Consider the following 15,756-nt stretch of genomic DNA (forward strand, 5'->3'; position numbering starts at 1 on the left):
CCAAGACTTTTATGAGTCTTGAGGCATTGCAGCCTTAATATCTCATTTGTAAATGCTCTATAAGGCATAGATAGTGCCCACTTTAGATGAGCTCACACAAAATACTTAATTAACAAGTAGTAAGTGCTTTGTAACTGCCTGAATTCATGAATTCCTGCATTAATAACTGTTTATAAGTCATCCATTGGAAATGAAATTTGTGAGTTTTTATAAATCATTTACTAACACTCACTAACCATTCATACTGAACGCGTAAGAGCGCTTGGGAATGCTGAATCCATCATTTATATAGATGAGCTTATTAATGAAGAGTAAAACATTTACAACTGTGATTGTAAACCACTTACTAATGAGTATTTACGTCAGAAACATGCTTTATAAATGATGAATTCAGTGTTTACTAATCCATAACTACTGTGCTTATCAATGATGAGTAAAACATGTATAACTATGTTTACTAACTACATACTAATGAGTATTCATGTGTTATAAATGATGAATTCAATATTTATTAATGCTTAACTAATGCTTAATAGTGTGTACTCATTATAAAGTGTTACCGAAACTTGTAATACAAAAAATGTTACATTTCATGGATACTTTCATTGTGTAAAGTTTCATTGTGACAGGAATAAAGGAAAAAAAATAGCCCCATATTGGCACCATAGACTTTATACAGTAAATCAATCTTGGATTGATGAGAATTAAACATATTTCCCCAACTAGGATTTCTTAGGACTTTTAGAATGTTGTTCTGGACACCTTCTGGAAAAAAATTCTATTACAATTAGTCTGTCGTAAAACGTTATTTTGCCTGGACTATTAGTTTGTTTGTCATCATCTGATGCTGTTGTCATGGCCACACCTCCCTCCTTGGGGGCGTTGCCTCTGGATGATTCTCAAACAGATGCATTTCATAAAGCGATCGTGTGTTCTCTTTGTCAGTGTGAGTTTAAAACTCTTCTGTCTCTACAAAGGATCACATCCACTGCTTTGGTTAACACTGACAATGGCCTATAGCTGAAATGGGTTCATGCTCTGCACTACATTAAACAAGAGGACTATGTATCTGTGAGTGCTGACATTCCCTTCGCTCTCATTTTGGCAGACATAAAATTGTTAATAGCAGATTCTATTATCTGCATCAGATAACTAATAATATTGCAATATACTGGTTGAAAACTCCATGTTCAAGTCCATCTCTTTGATTTTTCAAGCCAAAGAATAAACCCTCAAAGGAGTCTTAAAATTGCATTTGATGGCTGCATGACAAAAATGCTAATCCCCAACTGTGTAAGGATGTCAAAGGCTGAGGCTGAAGCTATTTTGTTATATTATCGTATCTTAGATGTAACTAGCTGAATATCCACATATGGAGAGTCAGCACTGTTCTTGTGCTAGTTAGACTCTGTTTGCTCTGGAATTATATTCAGGGTTACTTTGAAATACAACACAAATGTTAGATTCATGCTTCAGCATCTGCATTTTCAAACATTTTGTTTTACATATATTTGATAGAAGAAGGATCAGGACAAACAAACCATTACAATACAAAGGACAGTGCTGCTAATGTTAAACCAAAACAACAATCATTACTGACTATTGTTACACCAGCTCTAGCTGAACAGAGCCTCTCTAATATACTAACCTGTAACCCAATTTTTTAATAACTAATGATAGGTATGCTAGGCTACAACTCCAGGGTGCAAGCTATTTTTAGAACGGCAGAGCAGAGTCGCAAGCTGCTCACAGATACGCTATACAGAGGCTCATGGGATTTCTTGGTTTCCCTCATCAAACTCATCAAATACACAATCCAACAACTCCAAAACGCTCTGGTGGACAAGTTGTGACCTGCACATTCACCACGCTATGAGATAATAACGGAACGTTACGAGACAGAGTTGTTTTCAAGGTAAATGCAAAACCGCTGATGCGTGTTCCTGTTGGATGCAGTTTTTGGGCAAGCAGTCTCTGCATTTGCCTCGGAAAGAACTCGTAACGTTCTGTTATTATCTCATAGGATCTCTCTTACTGGAAAAATCTACAGTGTGACAGATGACTGGGTGAAGACTTTTAGGTAGTGAAGTTCCAGTTTACCAATAACCAGGAGACAGCAACTATTGTGCCAGGTGTATACAGATGTATGGAGATACTGATGTTTCATAAATCCTCTGCTGACTGAATGTGTGTACAGTTGGAGGTGAGGAAAACCAACTGATGATCAGCTGACCTGAGCAGCTCCACTGACTCCTTGATTCTGCCTGCGCTTATACTTTTCTTGCTTCGTTTCATTTGAAAGTGAATGGCTCGATCCCTTCCAGGATCATCCACATGTGCACAGGAGCTCGTACCAGGTAGTTGTGACCGTGCTTGGAGCGCAGCATGGAGGCCACCTCCCGCAAGTTGGCAGCGTAGCTCTGCTCGTCCACACTGCTGGGGAAGGAGACGGAGATGATCCTCTCTGTGATGTAGATCAGGTCCAGCTCGTAGCTCTCATCCAGGGCCTGTAGCAGGCTCACACTCCTGTCAGAGAGAGGAGAAGCATTTTGCTCTTTAGAAAATTCTACTGTAACTGCACTGGGCAGTTTTGCATAAGCGTGGCTCCTCTGTGCATGAACAAAACAACTGGTGCACCACAAAAGACAGCTGTCTGGAGGAATTTAATACCTACAGTAATGCAGCACATGTGATTTATACAGGCATGCTTGTGTTTATCAGACCAGCTGCTGCAGCACAGAATACCAGCTGCAAGACTGACAAAGTGCCTAAAGTTGGTCAGGTTTCTCCACATATCAGTTGTTATTCACAGGTTTCTACTTCTTCTACAGGAAAAATTATTTCTCCCATAAACTGTGGCTGTGTCACCATGACTCGGTTAAAAACGATGGATGCTCTTCACTTTTACACTCTAGGGCAATAAGACTGTACTTTATCAACATTTTTTTTTTAACCGCAGCAGATACCGAACATTTTAAATCATCCAAAGTAAATATTATTTTACAGAAATCCCCTGGTGAAAATGTTTTATACAGATGACGTCACTGCTGTGTGATTCATCCTCGTGATTTAAGAGGAAAACACTCATTTCTTTCACAGAGATGCCACATGACACATCATATCAGGACTGAATTTTCACGTTTGTCTCTACTTTTAACTCCTGTCTCTCCACGGCCGAGGAGTCGCTCATTTGGAGCCAACACATAAATATACGCTACACACAACCGCACAACGCAGCGGCCTCTCTCCGATGTGGAACAATATCCTAATAAGGTCAAGGCATTGAACAGCACAAATACCACATCCACTGTGACAGCACGATGGCTTATAATATCTAACCCCAAAAAATGTCAGCTCCTCTCACTGCATTAAACACATGCTGTGTGGGGAAAACAAGAGTGAGGAGAAAATGAACACACCAGATTAGGCCTATCAAAGTATTGCAAAGCTCCAAAGAAGGAAATAGAGCGTGATTACAGATCAAACAAAAACTGGATTGGCACTGAAGGTTTATTTTTAAGTGAAAATGTTCTCCAAGTCTGGTTTGAAATTAAATATCTATCAAACATCTCAAAACAGTGTAGCATCATCCAGTTCTCTGCCACAAAATAATCAGACTGAAGTCAAAAAAATGTAGTTATCTCCTTATCTTTAGTTTGCCTCAATGATAGTTCTTTGGAGATAAAAGCGGCGTGTCATGGCTTATTAAACAGAATACTTTGATATACTAGGCAAGACTCAATCACTCTCTGGCATCAAGTGAGATGAAAGGCTTAGCGATTTATCCCATAAACATAAGGCTAAAGCTAGAAGCTTGATATCTTAGCATAAAGTATTAACAGATAGGGTTAGGGTTAGCTACCGTGAAGCAGTCACATGTAACCCTTTGCACTTTGCTGGTTTTATATTTTAGTTCTTGAATGGATCACACAAACAGGAAGTGACCTTGTTAATCAGTGGCGGCTAACTGTTTCCCCCTTGTTTCCAATTTATGCTAGGCTATAAGCTAACCAGCTGTGGCCTATCACTGTATTTTCACCACAGAGACATTAATGTGGTATTTATCTTCTCATCTAAGCTCTTAGCAAGAAAGTAAATAAGCATATTTTCCCACCACATTTAACTGCTGCTTTGGGTATAACAGTTTTCCTTAAACGCCTCAGTGGATCTTGTCTTTATCAGACTTCATTACAAAAGGTCCACAGAGAAATAACCCAACATGTAGGGTGAGATGAAGAGGTTAAGGGGAGAGGGTGTCTGGCCCCTTAGCGCTCAGACTGCAGCATATTTCCCACATTTGTCAGCAGTGAGTGGCCCCTGAGGAAATTGCTCATATGTCTGGGAGAGAGGATCGCCGCAGTGTTACCATGCAAATACAGTAACCTGCTCGGCACTGTACATCTGGAGCCACTCAGAACCTGCTTACTGGAAATTATTCATCACTAAAGATAAAGGAGAGACTGATACGTCACACATGTTCTCTTTCATGTGCTGAGATAAAGATCTGACTTTTAAATTGTGCTAAAGATTGTGTTTTTAAAGTTTGTAATTAAATATTTTCTTTTGCTTTCCTACTATTTCTTTTACCTGGATCTCTCAATTTCCATCTTTATTAGTATTTCTTTCTCTTATCTGCTCGTCTCTCTTTCTTCTCCTCTTTCCATCTCCCAATGGCTCTCTGCATATGTATGTGTTTGGCCTCTGGGTGCAGTCGGGGGCCAATATAGACCTGCGGTTTTGATTCTGGTCCAGATCCACCAGCGTGCGCAAGGCCGGCTGGGCTCCAACCTGCTTCTCATCAGCTGAAGAGATGAAGCGATTGCTCTTTTTTTTCTGCACGTCGCATTTGACGAATGACGCATTATCTCAACACGCTCAATTTCAGCGCTGCAGTGATCTCATTTGTGATTTGGACAAACACCAACTGTGAAGCAGGAATGTTTTATCAGGAAACCTGAGACCTTAGGCTGTAAAAAGCGCTGCCAAATATTTTTTATTAATAAAAATGAGCGTCCACGACTCTTCTCTTTCCTTTGTTTAAAATGCTGAGCGCTCTGCTTCATCCAAGCTTGTGATCGGACCTGTCACAGTTCATGATTAGTGGCAAAGACCTTCAGTTTCTCATGAACCGAGTGGAATGACCAGTTCAGATTAAACTCACTACCTGCTATGATTCGATCTTTTTTTCTGTTTTTGTTTTGTTATTAGAACAATTTATCAAGCGAACTTATGACTTCAGGTTTCTTGCTGCTTGACAAGGGTTTTGGCCACTGCTGTCATTTTTGTGTGAAAGTGATTTCTCACAGTGATAAACCCACAGAGAAATAGCACCTAGAGTATTATTACTACTATGAGAACAAAGTCCCTTTTAGCTAAGTTAGCTTTTCCAGCTCAAAGGGATGTTTACAGATGGGCAAAAGAATAAGTAAATTGCTACAGTTCTTAACCAGCTCAGCCAAACATTATTAAAGACATTTTAAACCTTTAACATTATTGCATGATGTTCCATTTGGGAATTAGAGCACATATACTGCACTTTGGGCCACTTTAGTTGTTTTTAAAGGGATAGTTCAACATTTTGGCAAATTGGCCCAAATCCCTATAGTTTTGGGAGTTGCCACAATCCCTATAGTCATAGCAGTGTTCGTTATCTTTAATTGTCGGTGCAAGCTGTGGTGAAGCAGAGCCGCGAGCTGCTCAGAGCTACGCTATGAAGGCTCATGGGATTTCTTGGTTTCCCTCATCAAACTCATCAAATACACAATCCAACAACTCCAAAATGCTGGTGGACAAGTTGTGACCTGCACATTCACCACGCTATGAGATAATAACAGAACGTTATGAGACAGAGTTTTTTTCGAGGTAAATTTATGCAAAACCACTGCTGATCGGGGCTCGGCCGTTCTAAAAATAGCTTGCACCGACAAATAAAGGTAACAAACCTACTGCTATGACTATACTGATTATGGCAATGGGTCAATTTGCCAAAATGTTGAACTATCCCTTTAAATGTGCTATATAAATAAAATTTGACTTGAGTTTTAGTTGAAACACCATGTTACTCCTATGAGAACAAGACTCTTATCGCCAATGAGCTCATTAAAATGTGAAGAGCAGCTCATGAATTTGCATTTGTGTATCCTGATGTAACCTTTTTAACTAACAGTGCATCAAACACTTTTTTAGAAGGTGAGCGGTGAGCAACTCTACAAATAACTTACAATTCAAAATTCATGCAATAACATTGCAGTCTGATGAACAAACCTATATCAGAGCTGACACCTGTGAGGTTATTTACTAGTTTGTTTCTTTGTTGATTGTGGTGTATTCATGTGATTCAACTTCAATTTGAAACAGCGGGTGAGAATGTTACTTATTGTAAACTAGCAGTATAGAATGTGTCTATATGACACATACGGTCTTGGACTACTACATCTTCATTCAGCCAGACTATTACATAAGAGACAACTGCCATGTGACTGGACTGTTACACACAGACTTTATATGGACAGAACTGACTGTAATCCATTTAGTTTATGAACTCACACATTCTCTGTATACTCTGTTAAAAACACTGATGCTAAACTGTTTTTATAGCCGTAGTGGTATCTAGTCTGGTTTTACTGACCGTCACTCAAGCTCAGCACAGCACATCAACATGAACTGTTGTGGGGTCAAGTTTTACACTTTAATTACACAACCAACAACATCTGTGACTCCCTGAGGACTGAGGTGAGAGGGTCTGACACCAAATATCTTTGTGTCCAACAAAACAGTGTGAGATCCAGTTCAATGGCGGGGTATGTTGCTTTATGAATGCCCCTGATAAAAAAAAGAAAATCAAATATCACATTACATCTAAACTAGCCACTCATATGTTCATAGGCCAAGTTTGTTTAATATTTGTTTCACCTCCTTCATTATCTTTCCGAGTTTTTGAGGACAATAGAGGAGATTAGCTACTAGAGAAGAGAAGAGAAGAGAAGAGAAGAGAAGAGAAGAGAAGAGAAGAGAAGAGAAGAGAAGAGATCTCCTACCTTGATGGTCTGCGCCGCGAATCCATGCTCTTTGAGGATTTTGTGGAGCCCTGCAAAACACAAAGACACCAGAGCTTTAACCATCGGCCTGCAAAATGCAGCCCAGCATCAACAATTCTAGCTTCAGACAGACACACAGACAGACCCATGATATGATACATGTAATGTCCGTCACTGAGAGGGAAAAAATGCAGCTTGAAGATTAAACTAATGTGCGGCCTGACTTGCTCCAGTGCTGTGATGCAATTGTATTCAATCACACAGTATAAAAAGTGTGAAGTGCATCTCGGGACTGGCTGCTGTTGCTGTGCCATGTGAGGATGGTTTTGGTGCAGCACCCCCACAAAGCAACGCAGAGAGGCCCCTCGCCCGCAGAGGAAGTGTGGCTGAAGGTGATTGACTGTGTTTGGCTCCACCAGGCCTGCCCCCCCCCCTCAGACCGGCTCAAGGAGTAGGGTCAAAGGCCATGTGGACTTGCTCACTCCCCTGAGGTGTTTGGGGTCACATGTACACATGCAGGAGTGGTGGGGGGCGGGGGGGTGTTATCCATCATCATCCATTAGATCAGACTGGCTGGCTAACCAACCGGTGTGAAGAGCGCCAGTCTCTTATCCCTGGATGAGTTTCAGCATGCTCTGCTCTGCTCTGCTAACAGCTGACTGCAGGTCAGTGCACAGTACACTGCAAAAACTCAAAATCTTACCAAGAATATTTGTCTTATTTCTAGTCAAAACAAATCTCATTATACCTAAAAATAAGACTCATCATATAAAAAGTAGCTTGTTTTTAGACATTGTTACTTATTTCAAGCATATTTTCACTTGAAATAAGTAGAAAAATCTGATAGTGGAGCAAGTTTTTCTTTCTGGCAGATGTTTCTACTTATTACAAGTGAAAATTTGTTTGAAATAAGTGAAAATGATCTAAAAACAAGTACATTTTAGGTGATGAGTCTTGTTTTAAGTGGAAAGAGATTAGTTTTGACTAGAAATGAGACATTTTGACAAGAAATAAGACAAATATTCTTGGAAAGATTTTGATGTTTTGCAGTGTATCTGTGTGATAATCTTTTAGATTTGATTTATAGTTGTGCTTTTGAAAGAAAATGCGCTAAAATGTAATGATGGGTTTTACGAAATCCCTCAGTTTTCCCAAGTTTAGCGATTTATCAATTTGTGAAGCTCATTGCCTCATGAGGAGGCTCTGCCAGAGGAGACGTCTCCAGCCAGGCCGACGCTGCACTGTGCACACACCACGATCTGGTTCCTCTTGATGAGGAAACTACATTTTAATCACATTGCTGGTGAACTAAAGCAGAGTAAATAACAGGTTACTGAAGTAAATACATCTCCTACAGTATGATGTGAAACAGGAACACTCTGAGGTGACCCCAGTGAAGTTAAAGGTTGATCAAGGAGGAGGGGGAAAAAAAGAAATCAGGAACTGGAATTGCAGTGACTGATGTAAACAGTGTTGTGTGAACTGAAGAGACTGAATGAAACACAAACTAATCAGTTGTCACAGTCTTTGACTAAGTTGTTTTCTTTCCCAGCAAATAAACCTCCTTATTATTTTTTTTGCTCAATCGTGGATTGTGAACATTCACACGCACGCTCGCCCCCTTTTTCTTGTCTTTGTATCTTTGTTCTGGCCTAAACATTTCAGTGTGTTGCAAGGGGCTATGAAGTGCAGCGAGTGTCCAGAGGAGGACAGAGATGAATGAGCAGAGGCAAATGGCCTGAGAAGAGACGGACACACAGAGCATGAGAGTGCTCGTGATGAGTGGTCGATCAAACCATCAAGGTATAAACATGTCTGAGAAACTCTGGTGTGGCAGCACAAAAATGACATGGTGCCACCAGCCTGTTGAACCAGCCAGAAAACAAAGAAACAGAAACATCTTAATTAGAGAGTGGGAGAGCAGAGAGAGAGAGAGAGAAAGAGAGTTCAGTGGAGGTGGCGTGGTGTCCCGCGCTGCAGCTAATTCACAGTTTTTGCTGCACATTAGTCTGAAGTGGTGCACGGCCGACTTTATGAGCCACAATATTTACGTTCAAGTGCAACCATGTGGGCGAATGAAAGCATGGCGAAGAAGCTACGGTCACGAAGGAGGACAATAACTTTCACTGTGGTCACATTGATGTTTCTGTCATTAAAAAGACTGAAAGACATCATTATGTTCAAGTGACGGGAGTCTATGAATGGAGTGTATTCTACAGCAATAAACTTTAATGAATCATGGGATACGTGTCCATTTTTAAATCGCTGCTGCAACGAAAGGAAACATGGATTTGATATATTTCTTGCATTGAAACAAACCAACTTCACAGCTTGTATCCAAAAAGCTGCTCCTCTCCTTTGAGAACGTGCATTGGGGGAATCGGGGGGAATGGAGGGAGGGAGTGGGTGAGCAAGAGGAGGAGGAGGAGGAGGTGGGAACTGGAGTGGGGGGTCCTGCAAGGCCTGTTTCCAGATGAAAACCATCTGGGGAGGTTGACTTTACAAGCAGGCCATACAAATTAACCATCTGAGAAAGAGCAAAGGGAGGGAAGGAGGAAGGGCAGGAGAAGACGTTGGGGGCTGGTAAAAGTCCGCGAAGGAGACGAGAGAAACGATTCCATGACCAAAAAAAAGAAAGAAAAGAAAACAAGCAGGGAAGGAGCGGATTCGAAAAGTAGAAAACTAACAAGACCCCGTGACTACTTCTCCAGGTGGCTCTCCAGTCGCAACAAACTACATCCACCCACCCAACCATCCATCCATCTCCTACCTTCCTGAAAAGGTAGCCCGTACTCCATCGCCATGCCCCCCTCAAAGAGGAGAGCTGCCTTCTCAAAGACCCTCCTCGGTTCATCTCTGGAGAGTTCCCTCTGCCTCTCACCGCTTTGTGTCCGGCAGTGAAGTTTCCTCTGTGAAACCTCTCCCTTTTCTCTGACAGCGGAGGAGGAGAAGAAAAAAAAAAAAAAAAGAGAACCCAGGGCTCTATTTTGGGCAGCTGCCTGCAGTGGGCCACTACATGCTCCAGCTCAGACCAGCGCTCCTTGACTCGTCCCTCTGTGTTCTCCCTTCTCTCCTTCTCTCCGTCTGTGTAACTGGCCCCTTCTCTCTCTCACTCTGCCTCCCATCACGTTATCTCACCCCCCACCCCTCTCATATTCAACTCTCTCCCTCCCTCCCTCTTTGTTTTCATCTATGTACGATCTAAATTGCTTCTGTCTCTTTAGGTAAACATGGAAAATGATGCATGTTTGTACACAAACGCATGGACATTCACAGTCAGCTGACTGCAGCTCGCCACCACTTTGTGTTTAAAGTCACGTCCATGAAAACGTGTTATTGTGTTTATATTTATTCAACTGTGAAACCACATCCTGACATTAAAGGTCCCACGTTTTTTACACTGTTATTGTGTTCCATTCAAAGTGTCCATAAGAAGATATATTTGTGGTTTTAGGAACAAAAACACCTTTCCGTGTACTTGTTCATCTCCTTTCTTTGTTTTCTCTCTGGATCTGCAGCAACAACACATTAGCGAGCCAATAAGAGGAAAGGAGGCGCTAAGACTCTTTTGTGATTGCTGTTTTTTAAAAAATATAGATGAGACTTCAGGTAAAACATTCAGAGAAACCAAATCCTGCAAGCTTGTGCGATGGGTCCAGGTGGGCGGGGCTTGAGGCATGGTTGGGGGCGGTGACTGATTTGTTGTGACATCACAAAGTTACAGAAGTCCAGATGACACATTTTAAGGCTCAGTTCCTAAATACAGGCTGTGTGTATTTCTCTGGACTGAAGCTTTGGTGTTTTTACAGCATTAATATAGAACCTAGACTTCCTTTACTGTAAAATCCGAAAAGCCTTTTTACTATATGGTACCTTTAAGGTGGGCTTCTCATTTGCACAGGTGATATAAGTGCCGCTTTTTGCCTATTTCTTGTGGTTTTCTTAGGTTTCTGTTATGAACTGAAGTGCTGCTACCTCTATCTGATTTAACAACAATGTATAGTTCTAATCGAATAAAAACATAGGAGAGTCGAGAAAGCAGAAAGACACTAAAGCAACCAAACCGACTAGAAACTCATCAAGTGGAGCAAGAGAAGCTCACACAGTCATGAGACAAATCTTTTTGATGCTCCGAGGCGATGAGGCGTGGTCAAACATCTCCCACACGTCACAGTGTAACCACACAGCAAATGCCCATGACCAGACAGTAGCAGCTGCACTGCACTCACACACTTACACACACACGCACTCATGCAAGACGCACACACATGTGATCATACAGCATGTGTCAAACACACTCATTTAATCACATATGTGCAGTGATGACTGTGTTTCAAAGCTCGGCCCCTCGGTTAGGGCGCACAGCAAAACAGGACTCGAGAGGGAAAACTGGAAAACTGTGTTGCTCTACTACACTGTGTGAAGAAAACTTAGGGATAACAAAGGAAATGCCAATAAAAGCAGCCACACATACACAGACACACGCACGCACGCAGAGGCACACTGGTGCATTTGTGTTTATTTTGGTCCTTGTGGAGAAAGTGGGCACTTGGCTTTGGGTGGTAACTCTAAATTGGTTACTTGAGCCTTCCTTTCCCAGACAAAATACAACTCGCAGGAAGTTGTGTCATAGTCAACTAGAGCCAAGAGAGTCCAAGGCAAACATGTAGTCTTCGATTTTGTGTGTGTGTATTGACCCCGACATGCACGTACTGTACGGGGGGGAAGTCAATGACCGTTTTAATTTAATTTCCATCAATATTTCCATAACAACCATGTTTGGGTTATAAAACAGCGGGGGTGTCTGGGCTGAAGATCAAGATGGTCAAACCACCACAACATTAAAAACAGCTATAAGAACATGATGATACAGTCAGTCTCCTTCACAATAAAAGGTGTATTAACTGTTCTTGACAAATTCATTTTCCATACATTCACAGGGCAATAATATGTCTCTTCACACGTAGAACAGACAGAACTCTAAGGCTAAAGACAGCTGCAGGTGTTGCAATGTATGCTTGTGATTTACATCCAATGAGATGTGCTGATATTGACATGTAATGACCTTCAACTTACCTGCATGTTTCATGTGTCTGGCATGAGGCACCGACTGAACCTTTGCATCACAATATGTTGCACTGACAAAATCTCTCTGCTCATAGATCAGCAGCTCTTCATAGAGACTGCATGTGTCTGATGTTTCCTTAAAAACCCGGTGTCATGGGAACAGAATCAGCTGATTGCTCCAACAGTTAAAGGGATAGTTCAACATTTTGGCAAATTCACCTATTGCCGTAATCTCTAGAGTAGCAGTAGGCTCATTACCTTTAATTATCGGTGCATGTTGTTTTGAGATCTGCGGGGCAGAGACGTGAGCTGCTCAGTGAACACAATGGAGGTGAATGGAACAGGTCCCCTGTCCCTCAAAACTAATCAAATACACAATCCAACAACTCCAAAACTCTCTCATGGACCTGCACATTCCCCACGATGTGAAATAATAATGTAATATTATGAGACAGAGTTGTTTTCGAGGCAAATGCAATGCTGGAACTACATTCTAGAAACGGCTGCTGGGCGGAGTGATTTCAAAAGTGCAAGTAGTTCCATGTAATTGTTTCGTGTGTCGTAATGTTACATAATTACACATGATTATTTCATAGCGTGGTGAATGTGCAGGTCCACAAGAGTGTTTTGGAGTTGTTGGATTGTGTATTTGATGAGTTTGATGAGGGACAGGGGACCTGTACCATTCACCTCCATTGTGTTAGCTGAGCAGCCCACGTCTCTGCCCCGCAGATCTCAAAACAACATGCACCAATAATTAAAGGTAATGAACCTACCTCTATGAATATATGGGTTAAAAATGATGAACTATCCCTTTAATCTGGGTTAAACAAAGCTATTTGTTCCAGTACAACAAGATGATGAGCCTGTCATTACCTGGTACAAAGAGCTGCTTCATGAACAATATGCAGCACATAGAGCCAGTTCAACAGCCAGAATAAATAAACATTTCTTCCTGTGGACACTCTTGTGCTTCTACAGAGTCTTTTATTGATCATAATTTTCAGATGTTTGAAATGTAATTTGCTGTATATGAAGTAGAAGAAGATGTTGTTTATAGCAGCTGGAACATCTCTATCCCTTTCATACTGTAATTACTACCTTTCCCACATCACACAACACATATGGCCCGGGCGCTGTTACAGTACAGAGGCAGATGAATGGGCTCCTTCAGTGAGTAGTGAAATAATAAAAACACAGAGGAGGAAACTCACCAAGGTGTCTACATGTTTGAGAGGGAGGTCACTGCTGGGCGCCTGTTTGAAAAAAGACAAAAAGACAAGACAGGGACAGAAAGTGAGATCAGAACCTGCGACACCTCAGAAACACCTCAGAACCTCATCGCTGTGTTTTGTTGTGTCACGTCACATCATCTCACGTCGCCTTATCTCATCTCTCCTCATGTTAAGTTACAGCTACACTCAGCACCATTCTTTGCCCTAATGTGGCCTGGAGCGGAGCGGGGCTCCACCTTGAATGCGTGGGACCATCTATAATCCCTCTGTGCAAATATTTACACAAAGAGACAAGTCTGCTTCCATTAGCCAAGAGCAGAGAGCCCATCCGTGGAACTCTCTCTTCCAACGCCATATACAGCTATGGACAGAGAGAGACAGGGAGAATGAGAGACAGAGAGAGAGAGGACTAGGCCAAGAGAGACAAAGTGGGAGAGGAGGAAAAGGGACAAAGAAAGACACAAAGAGGAAAGGAAGGAGACTGAGAAGTGAAGGAAGATGAAGATGAAGGGGACGGTCAGGAAACGAGAGCAAATGGGAGGTCAGGCTCGGGGGGTGGAGAGGGAGAAAAGATGAAAGCGACGTTTTGTGGTGGAGGAGAGCAGAAGAAAAAGCCATCGGAGCGATCCATGATGTCATGGCCTCAGGGGGGCGTGGCCAACCCAACACACACAGATGTTACATACGAAATGAAGCACTGAAAAGTTCAGTCTCCGCAATCATATAAACACCAGTCATATAACGCATGAGAGGAAGATACACTGTTGTCCATGAAGTTGGAATAAAATATTATTTTACCTCTTCTCATGAAATGATTGTGATTTATTCTTGATAAAGTGTATATTTATCTCAAAACTTTATTGATCAATCTCTTCCAAACACATCACTGTGAAAAATAAATACCACAATTAACCTTTATAATAGGAATAAAAAGAGGAATGTGTCTGAAAACAAAATGATTCCAACTTAATTGGCAACACTGTGTATTTGGCTGACTGTACAAAACTATACACAGGAGGTACACAACAAATGACAGTGTCTGGTACAGAGCACAGTTGGGATGTCATGAATGCTTGACTGCTCATTGTGACTTGATAAACTACTCCGCACTTAACAGAACACAGAACAGGAGCAGGCTGGGATGTTGAGCCTCAACATTTTAGTACTGATCAAGTAGGCTACAGACAATATTAAAAAGTATTGAAAGTATTTGCCTTGTAAAGTATTATATTTTTATTCCTTGATTCAAATATTTCCCTCCGAGTACTTCTCTTCTAAACAGGGCTGTTGCTAGGAATTCGGGGCCTCCTCAAAGAATACTAAAGTGGGCCCCTGCCCCCTGACTTTTCCCCTTCTTTCTTAGACTACGTACGTATTATAATTTTTTATTTACTTTGTTTTGATGCTAATGCAGCGTTAGTATTAGTCAGGGTCTTATGCAGAATAATTCAGTCATACAAAGATTAGACTACTGGGTGCTGGACCCCAAGAATTATCCTCACCTTTCTCCCCTATACAATGGCCCTGCTTCTAAATCAACACAGTGGAAACCCTGCATGGTAGTGACATCCCCACACAGGGCAGGGCAGCAACAAGGATGCTCCGCTTCTTCAGAAAGCTTCGGTGGAATATAAACAGTCAATGCAAAGGGTCAATTATAGTCTGGCTGTGCAGGCCCCACAGCACAGACTCCAAAACCCCCACACTGTACCAGCAACAAGGGAGAGAGTGAGAGAACCATCCAGACTTTATCCTGAACTGCAGCCTGACTAGTAACATACGGGTTTAAAAGCAGCCAAAGATCTACTCGCTCCCTCTCTCTCTGCCTGGCAGGTGTGTGACTGTGTGTTGCTGTGATACGTCAACACACATGGAGGACAGCAGAGCGAGCTGCCTCCAGGACCGGAGGAAGAGGAAACTGCAGGCTGATGTTTGAGGCTCTAAATGCAGACAGAGGATTTGCTCTGAGGCTACAGTTTGCAGCCACAGGCATCTCCGCACAAATAGAGCCTATTGTGTGTGTGTGTGTGTGTGTGTGTATGTGTGTGTGTGTATACCCAGGAAAAACACACACTTACACAAACAATTCTCACAATGATATTTTCTGACATGTGCATTTCCGCTTTGTGCAATTGCAGCCAGATGGCCGGTGTGTACTGTATGTGTGTGTGTCTGCCTGCGTGTGTTGTCGCTGGAGCTTGTGCGTCTAATTCAGAAAGCCTGGGAAATTGCGTATCAGCAAAACAGTCCACAGAGGAAGTGTTTGCAGTTTCCCTTCAAAGGAAACATGTGAGGTGGACCTGCAGCACCGAGGCTGGAATCAAACACTTTCCACATCAGACCTTAAACTCCTGCACGGTTACCGTCACCCTATCTCATATCCTGAGCCCAGAATAGACTCTGATTTAATAAACTGT

At 41.9% G+C, this 15,756-nt stretch overlaps 2 protein-coding genes across 29 annotated transcripts in view; one reads left to right on the top strand and one right to left on the bottom strand.

Moving 5' to 3' along the window:
* The window catches only part of tns1b (tensin 1b), a 196,900-nt gene that overhangs the window by 57,641 nt on the left and 123,503 nt on the right, over nt 1-15,756 (bottom strand). For 22 of the 28 annotated variants that reach the window (XM_085764453.1, XM_085764458.1, XM_085764455.1 and 19 more), the window contains 3 exons: nt 13,319-13,360; nt 7,038-7,087; nt 2,355-2,526 (listed from right to left, as the gene is read on the bottom strand). In XM_085764453.1, coding sequence (XP_085620579.1) covers nt 2,355-2,526; nt 7,038-7,087; nt 13,319-13,360 — 264 coding nt within the window. Of the gene's footprint in view, nt 1-2,354; nt 2,527-7,037; nt 7,088-9,807; nt 10,123-13,318; nt 13,361-15,756 lie in introns of those variants that run through there. The other 6 variants (XM_085764467.1, XM_085764465.1, XM_085764462.1 and 3 more) reach the window with 3 other exon arrangements.
* The window catches only part of znf142 (zinc finger protein 142), a 211,709-nt gene that overhangs the window by 21,657 nt on the left and 174,296 nt on the right, over nt 1-15,756 (top strand). The gene's annotated exons all lie outside the window — the stretch shown is intronic.

The sequence above is a fragment of the Trachurus japonicus genome, chromosome 21, assembly GCF_045865225.1.
Source record: "Trachurus japonicus isolate A0001 chromosome 21, Traja_1.0".
Lineage (NCBI taxonomy): Eukaryota > Metazoa > Chordata > Actinopteri > Carangiformes > Carangidae > Trachurus > Trachurus japonicus.